Source organism: Cucurbita moschata, unplaced genomic scaffold (genome assembly GCF_002738365.1).
Source record: "Cucurbita moschata cultivar Rifu unplaced genomic scaffold, Cmos_1.0 Cmo_Scf00013, whole genome shotgun sequence".
In the NCBI taxonomy this organism is placed as follows: Eukaryota; Viridiplantae; Streptophyta; class Magnoliopsida; order Cucurbitales; family Cucurbitaceae; genus Cucurbita; species Cucurbita moschata.
Genome location: NW_019268529.1, coordinates 3493024 through 3501397, shown reverse-complemented (window position 1 = coordinate 3501397; position 8374 = coordinate 3493024). Strand labels below are relative to the sequence as shown.

Sequence of the window (8374 nt, the reverse complement as noted above, 5' to 3'; positions counted from 1 at the left end):
AAAAAAAAAAAAAAAAAAAAAAAAAAAAAAAAAAAAAAAAAAAAAAATTGTAATTTTCAAAAGCTTAATTATAAATAAAAGCGTTTATTTATTCGAAAAATATCGTTCACGTTGTCCAAACGTGGCCTTAGGATTTCATTGTTTAAAATATTTTTAATTACTTAAATAATTAATATTTAAATTTAAAAAGACGTGGTTTCTACGTTTATTAAAAAATTATATATTTTAATATTAAAATAAGGTGTTTGCTTTGTGAGGGTATTTATTATTATTTAGTCGTTCGACTTGGCCTAATTTTGAATTTGAATAAAATAGTTGATTTATTAAATTTAATATGAAATTATAAATAATAAAATAAATATATTATTTTTTAAATTTCACATGTACGATAATTATTGCTATCAGAATAGAGCTCAATTGACTAATAACATATCGTTAATTCAGATGTTAGATGTTTGAATCTTCCTTCCATGTGTTCAACTCAACATGGCTCTTAAATCTGAAAAGCCACTGACGGGAAGCGGTGAACAAAATTTTAAGATATGGGAGGAAGGGAATTAAGGGTGTACGAGAAAGATGTTAGGTCGAGTAGTCGGGCTTACTTGAACGTGATATGTTCGGTTGGACAACTGTGTCATTGGGTTCTAAGGAGGAAGGAATTATATGGATAAGACGTTACAAATGGTATTGTAACCGGAATCTTTTCCAATAGGATGTAGCTCGGGAAAGAACTAAGGTGAAGGTTGGTGGGCATGTGACGCTCGAATAAAGAAGTGATACATGAATGAACCGATACCATCTTTAAATGAGAGTAATCTCGATGATATGATGATTAAGAAATTCTTAAAGTAATTGATAGTAAGGATCAAGTTGTGAAACACGAGCAATAGTTGAAATTAGTAAGTTGTGGGGCCCACTCGGTTCCTCGACCTAAGTACTCCTTATTCATTTTATTTTAGTTCATTTTTTTAATACAACAAATGAGAAAGCACGAGAATTTAAAATTTTTAGCTCGATCATCCACGAGCTAAGCTCACTTTAGCTGATCGGTTCAACTATAAAACACATTTATTCAGGTTCAAAATCATATCATAGGATGAAATATTCGAATATTTATTTATGGATCAAAAATATAAGTAATGACCGATTAATTTATGTTTGACTTTTAAATATAAACGTTGACTAAATTTGTTACTCCAACTAACATATAAAAAGAATCAACGGTGTTTTTAATCCAAATTCATAATTTCACAAATGATTGGCCAATAATCATCCACGTGGCGTCACCTCTTTGAATATTCGATCTTCCTTCTTTCACTGACACTACCACTACTACACTCCCATGGCGGAGCATTCGCTCTCTCTCGCTCCGATCCATTTCCAGGCACCAAAGATGTCTTTCAGAACCCTCCATTGTCCTTCTTCAATCGCTGCTCGAATCCATATCCCTAGAGTTCTCGGACCATTCCCTCGCCGTTCCTTTCCCTTCTCCCGCCATTCTTTCTCCACCACCACCACCTCCCCTTTATCCGTCGATGTATCGCCGCGGGTTCGCCGTCGGTTCGCGGTTCCTCGCGATAATCAGGAGCGGGAAGGCAGTAATGAGATTGACAATGAAGTGCAGGAAAATGAGCAGTTATTGGGGATTGGAAGAGAAGAATTGGGGATCCAAGGGTTGTTGAGTCAGATGAAGGAGATTGTAACTTTTACTGGTCCGGCTATTGGATTGTGGATCTGTGGACCGTTGATGAGTCTCATTGACACTGCGGTTATTGGCCAGGGGAGCGCTGTTGAGCTTGCTGCTTTGGGTATTCTCGTGAATTTCTCTTACTTCTGCTTTTTTTTGTGATTCTTGTTAAGAATAAGAATCTGAAGGGTTGGAAAATTTAACTTGAATATTGCTAATGGATCGAGAAAACAGTAGGTTCTTGCTTCCAATCTACTGGATCGAATACTCGAATTCAACCAGCTATGAGCTATAGTTACTTAAGACGAGCTAATTACTTATTTTGAAATCTAAAAACGGGTTGGAATCACGACTCTCCACAATGGTATGATATTGTCCACTTTGAGCATAATCTCTAGTGACTTTACTTTGGGCTTTCCCAAAAGGCCTCCGGAGATTATTCTTTTCTTATAAACCCATGATCATTCCCTAGATTAGCTAGTGTGAGACTCCCTCCCAACAATCCTCAACAATCCTCCCCTCGAATAAAGTACATTATAGAGCCTCCTCTAAGGCCTATGAAGTCCTCGAACAGCCTCCCCTTAATTGAGGCTCGACTCCTTCTTTGGAATCCTCGAACAAATTACACCATTTGTTCGACACATGAGTCACTTTTGACTATACATTGAGGCTAGCAATTTCTTTGTTCGACACTTGAGGATTCTATTGACATGGCTAAATTAAAAGCATGACTCTGATACAATGTGAGGAATCACGACTCTCCACAATGGTATGATATTGTCCACTTTGAGCATAAGCTTTCATGGCTTTACTTTGGACTTCCCCAAAAGGCCTCATATCAATGGAGATGTATTCCTTACTTATAAACCCATGATCATTTCCTCAATTTCCTCAATTAGCCAACGTGGGACTCCCACCCAACGATCCTCAACAAAAATGACATCAGATATCAATTTTCCATATTTGATTTACCGTCTTTAAACTGTGACTTCTATCTGGTGGCTACTGTGAATATTAATTTTCTGAACTGCATCTGTTGAAACTTTTGGCTGGCAGGCCCAGCGACAGTTTTATGTGATTATACGAGCTTTGTGTTCATGTTTCTTAGTATTGCAACTTCAAATATGGTAGCCACGGCCCTTGCCAAACAGGTTCAACCCATAATCGAAGGACTTCCTAGTACAGATTATTGAATAATTGTGCTGCATTGCTTGACCAGTAAGATTATTGCAGGATAAAAACGAAGTGCAGCATCACATATCTACATTGCTATTTGTTGGGTTGGTATCTGGTTTTTTGATGCTCTTAGCTACCAAACTATTGGGTTCAGTGGCGCTAACTGGTACTAAACTTCTACATTCTTTCTTAGTTAAATGAAGGGCTCATTACATTCATCAGTTTTATGAACTATTCCTTTAAGTTCTTCGCCACATAGATAGCTAGAACTTTGTCACCTGTTAAAAGTAGGAGGGATGCCATTAACAAGATGTCATTGTAAATTTTCAGCTTTTGTGGGGACAAAGAATGCAAACATCATACCTGCTGCAAACACGTATATGCAGGTTCGTTTTTTAAAAGAACGAGATGATTTTTTCAGTATAGAAATTTAGTCCCTCATCTAAAAAGAAAAACTCGAAATTTCTATCCATTTTTTTTAGAATTTAGAGGAGGTACGGTAAATTTAATTATATCAACACTCCAACAAGAAAAATTCGTTCTTAGACGACTTTTTTTTTCTCTTCCAAATTTTCGTCAATTTACTAAGTGCTATGTTATGTATGTTTATCATTAGCAATTTTAAAAATTACCAATAATGAAGGACTAGACTAAATCTTGACCTTTTTAACAATAGGGCCAAATTTGAAAAAACACTCATAGGAACAAAAACATATTTTTAGCCTAACATGTATCACAATAATCATAACTATTGAAGCATAAAGTTATGTCAGGATAACTGAAGATGTTAATCTCTAAAATCATATATTCTGTTGTACCTATAGATTGTGAACTGGTGATATGAGTGTCTTTTCCTGCACAGATAGTGAATATAAAATCACTTTCTGGTGGCACACAGAGCTTTCACCAAGAATGTGACCATTGCATACTGATACATTGTCATGCTTCCTTGATTTCTTCTTGGTTCAATGACTTTTAAGTTTAACAGAATCATTTTTTGTTGGTAGATTCGTGGTTTGGCATGGCCCGCAGTTCTCACTGGATGGGTTGCGCAGAGTGCAAGGTTCCTAATTTCTATTACTAGATCCATGCTCCATCTACTTTTTTAAATTTACTTTTGTAGATTTGTTCTGTTTGTGATGACATGCCAAAAATGAACAATATAAAATACGATTTGTGAAAACTTGCAGTACCAGTTGCTTGAAAATTCACCAGATTGATTAACTTCTAATTGCATATTTGTGTTAGTCTTGGCATGAAAGATTCCTGGGGACCGTTGAAGGCTTTGGCAGTTGCGAGTATTGTAAATGGCATAGGTGATATTGTTCTATGCATGTTTTTAGGATATGGTATAGCTGGTGCTGCATGGGCAACTATGGCATCACAGGTACCCTTCTTTCTGTTTATGTTAATGTGCCTATTTTTCACTGCATTTGTATTTGTTCACACCTAAAACTGATCTCATTTTTTTCCTATACGAGCTTTAGGTTATTGCAGCTTATATGATGATAGAATCACTGAACAAGAAAGGATACAGTGGATATTCTCTGTCTATTCCCTCACCTGCTGAATTCTTGTCAATACTTGCACTTGCTGCTCCTGTATTTATGACAATATTGTCAAAGGTTATATTTTGTAAAACACCTTATATGAGTAACATGTCTTGTGAGATTCCACATCGGTTGGGGAGGAGAACGAAGCATTCTTTATAAGGACGTGGAAACCTCTCCCTAGCAGACGTGTTTCAAAGCCTTAAGGGGAAGCCCGAAAGGGAATGTCCAAAGAGGACAATATTTACTAGCGGTGGGCTTGGTCGTTACATGTCTAATATTATTATCTTTTAGGTGGGCTTTTATTCTCTCCTCATCTATTATGCTACGTCTATGGGCACACACACCATGGCTGCTCATCAGGTTAAGTTTCATGGTTATTTTCATTTTTATGCATGCAAGTCTGCCCTTTCTTTTCTATTGAAAGTCAATGGTCATGTCAAATTGATTGCTTGTCATGTACTTTAGGTCATGAATCAAATATTCTACATGTGTAGCATATTGGGTGAACCTCTTTCTCAAACTGCTCAGGCATTCATGCCTGGGTTGATAACTGGAGTGAATCGTAGTTTTGATAAGGTGAGAACTCTAATTTCTAATGATATGCTTATCAACTTTTTTACTTTTTGGAATTTTGGTTGCGTGGTACTATATAGCCACACCAACTTCATTTAACTGAAATAGATTCCTTACAATGTTATGGATATTCATAAACCTTAGGAACTCCCTTACGTTTATAGTCGTTAACAAATGGCGGGTAGTTTATGGCTGTAAACCTTAGTTTGTTTCTTACCTAACCGGTGGCGTACGAGAGGGGGGAGCCTAAAATACCGTGCCCCCATACTGGTGCGGACTGTTGGATGATGAAAGTCCCACATCGGCTAATTTAGGGAATGATCATGGGTTTATAAACAAAGAATACTCTCTCCATTGGTACAAGGCCTTTTGGGGAAGCCCAAAGCAAAGCCGTGAGAGCTTATGCTCAAAGTGGACAATATCATACCATTGTGGAGAGTCGTGTTCGTTTAACACGGACCATTCTTGCCTTTGGTATTATCTGATTGCCGGTCTGCTTCACATGGTTTTGTTATTCGACCTTTGCCGGAGAAAGATATTATGACCTTAGTGATGCTTGCGTTGAGTATAATAATAAATACCAATTTTGTATGAACTTATTGTGTAACCTTTTTATGTTGTGTAGGCTCGGATGCTGCTCAAGTCACTCTTGATCATAGGAGCTATCTTTGGTTTGGTCTTAGGGACTATTGGAACATCAGTTCCTTGGTTGTTCCCTAATCTCTTTACGCCCGATAAGAAGATTATTCAAGAGGTTGGTTCTTGATATCCATACCATGACATTTGGAATATGAACCATTATTGTTTCAATATCATTCTATTCTTTTCTTTTGATTCCCTGCATTTTCATCATGATAAATAATCCATGTTGCGTTGTAAATGCGTAATTGTTCTCCTAAAATAACTTCATTTTTTTGATCATGCAGATGCATAAAGTGTTGATTCCATATTTCTTGGCGCTAGTCATAATGCCCGCAACCCTTAGCTTAGAAGGGTCATTATTGGTATGTTTGCTCACCTTAAAGATTTTGCTTTACTTTTTGTGCCTGAATTGGACGTTCACGGAGTGGGGGAAGGGCAGGAACAAGGATGGTTTTTCAGTTTAGAAATAATTGTTGTTTGGTTTTACCCCATTCAAAATTCCTCCCAAATTCTTTCTTGCGTGCAATTAGGTTCATCTTTGATTCAATGACAAATGTAAATACTCTGGGTGATGATTTAGTACATAGATGCATTTCCCCCACTAGCGGTTAGGGTAGAAAAGAAATGAAGATGTGAGATTCCACATCGGTTAGGGAGGAGAACGAAACATTCTTTTATAAGGGTGTGGAAACCTCTCCCTAGCAGAAGCGTTTTAAAGCCTTGAGGAGAAGCCCGAATGCGAAAACCTAAAGAGAATAATATCTGTTAGTGGTGGGCTTGGGCCGTTACAAATGGTATCAGAACCAGACACTGGACTATGTGCCATCGAGAAGGTTGAGCCCCAAAGGGGGGTGGACATAAGGCGGGTGGCAGCAAGGACTCTAGGTTGGACTATTACAAATGGTATTAAAACCAAACACTGGACGATGTGCCAGCGAGGAGGCTGAGGCCCGAAGGGGGGTGGACACCGGTGCCAGCGAGGAGACTAAGCCCCGAAGGGGGGTGGATACAAGGCGGTGTGCCAGCAAGAGTGGCTTGTGAGATCCCACATCAGTTGGGGAGGAGAACTTAACATTCTTTATAAGAGCGTGGAAACCTCTCCCTGCCAGACGCATTTTAAAGCCTTGAGGGAAAGCACAAAGAGGATAATATTTGATAGCGGTGGGCTTGAGCCGTTACTATGTGACTAAAATGTTATGTCATTGGCTCATTGTTTTGGAGTACCTGAGTGACATTTGTCGGTGTTGATCAAATTCAGTCTTGTGCTGAATTCATCAAACTTTCCTTAAGTCTTCAAGTTCGATTCTTGCAGGCTGGACGAGACCTAAAATTCATTAGTTTGTCAATGTGTGGATGCTTTTCTCTTGGTGCCATTCTATTGCTGGTAATGTTTTTATCTCCCAACCTTACTCCCACGCCTTATTTCTTCTTCTCTTTGTGCATTAACTCTCCTGCTTGCCCCCAGTTTATAAGCAGTTGGGGCTATGGTTTGGGGGGCTGCTGGTTCGCCCTCGTCGGATTTCAATGGGTATACACAAAATATCCCTACTTTCTTTTAAGTTGAATGCAAATAGTGTTAGGTTATGAAGTATGCTTCTTATTTATATGTTCGTGAATGGTTGGTAAATGAATATAAAGTAAATGGTCATAGGTAGTAAATAGCTATAGTAAAAAGCTATAATACATATAAACTAAACCACATGTACATTTATTAGGCTTTGAAAATTACTTACTGTATTTCTATTTCTATGTGTATTCTCTTTCGTGTTCATCTAGATCGAGTGTGTGCGTTGTAATAGCAATTTTTCTTACCTTGTGCAATAACTTTCTCTTGCGTAGGCTCGGTTTCTTAACGCTCTTCGGCGTGTCCTCTCTCCCAATGGAGTGCTTTACTCCAGTGGTTTAAGCCACCATGAAGTGGTCAAGCAAAAGGCTTCATAGGACATAGTCCATGTGGGCTTGCAGCTGACATAATTCAATACTTTTTTTATATCCTTGTCGTCATTCAAGTTTGATAGAGGAGTGGATCGAAACCGAAAGGTCGTGCTGGCAGCTTTAAACGGTGTTTACGGGAAGAAACATACGATTTGGATAGGGTAATGCACTTAACCTTCGTATGAGAACAAAACAAAAAAAAAAATTATATATTTTTTTGTTATGATATCGTTGAGCTATGTTTACTTTGGTTGGTACTAAGCTTGTGTTGTAAGCTATTTTCGTAATATAACATTAGAATGATTCAAAATTTTCACTTAAGAAAAAACCTGAGTCAACCTCGAAACTAAAGAACGACTAAATATTGTCCATGTCATACCACCTTTTTTATCCTTTCATCTCAAACTCAACACTTTCACTACGACATGAGAAATTTTTTTGTATTGCGAGAATATCATACTGTAGGGATCTGTCCCGAATGGGGAGGAGATTCGTTGTTTAATTTTAACCATTTGACTAGAGATGTCTATTTTACCTGCAGGGACCTGTCTCGAATGGGGAGAGGATTCATCGTTTAGACGGAGAATGAGGGATAGAGTGAGAAGGGACCTGTCCCGAATGGGGAGGAGATTGATTGTTTAGACGAGGAACGAGGGATAGAGTGAGAAACATTTTTCATTATTAGATAAATGGGATCGGGGACGGGACTCTATTCGCACGTCCCCGCCCCTACTCAACTTCCCGCTCCCACTTAATATAAATATACTTTCAGCTTATATTAAAAAAAAAAAAAAAAAAAAAAAAAGAA

At 37.9% G+C, this 8374-nt stretch overlaps 1 protein-coding gene across 2 annotated transcripts; it reads left to right on the top strand.

The window, feature by feature from the left end:
- Positions 1-1336: 1336 nt before the first annotated feature.
- On the top strand, positions 1337-8213 carry LOC111451167 (protein DETOXIFICATION 46, chloroplastic-like). Of its 2 annotated transcripts, XR_002711937.1 has the most exons (15): positions 1337-1808; positions 2744-2838; positions 2921-3029; positions 3194-3249; positions 3871-3926; positions 4112-4250; positions 4351-4488; positions 4708-4776; positions 4882-4992; positions 5615-5743; positions 5916-5993; positions 6944-7015; positions 7097-7159; positions 7471-7727; positions 8108-8213. XR_002711937.1 is itself a non-coding variant. In XM_023091474.1 (14 exons), the coding sequence occupies exons 1-14, from the start codon at positions 1343-1345 to the stop codon at positions 7570-7572; spliced, it is 1683 nt and encodes a 560-aa protein (XP_022947242.1). In that variant the 5' UTR covers positions 1337-1342; the 3' UTR covers positions 7573-7884. The 2 variants fall into 2 exon arrangements, 1 of the variants encoding a protein (XP_022947242.1); XM_023091474.1 differs by lacking the exon at positions 8108-8213 and having other exon boundaries at positions 7471-7884.
- Positions 8214-8374: the final 161 nt, after the last annotated feature.

Excerpts from the sequence above, each read along its gene's own strand:
- LOC111451167 (XM_023091474.1), top strand. The coding sequence starts at position 1,343 with ATGGCGGAGCATTCGCTCTCTCTCGCTCCGATCCATTTCCAGGCACCA. Across the intron at positions 1,809-2,743 it reads TGTTGAGCTTGCTGCTTTGG|GCCCAGCGACAGTTTTATGT; the intron begins GTATTCTCGTGA and ends TTTGGCTGGCAG. Across the intron at positions 3,030-3,193 it reads GGGTTCAGTGGCGCTAACTG|CTTTTGTGGGGACAAAGAAT; the intron begins GTACTAAACTTC and ends GTAAATTTTCAG.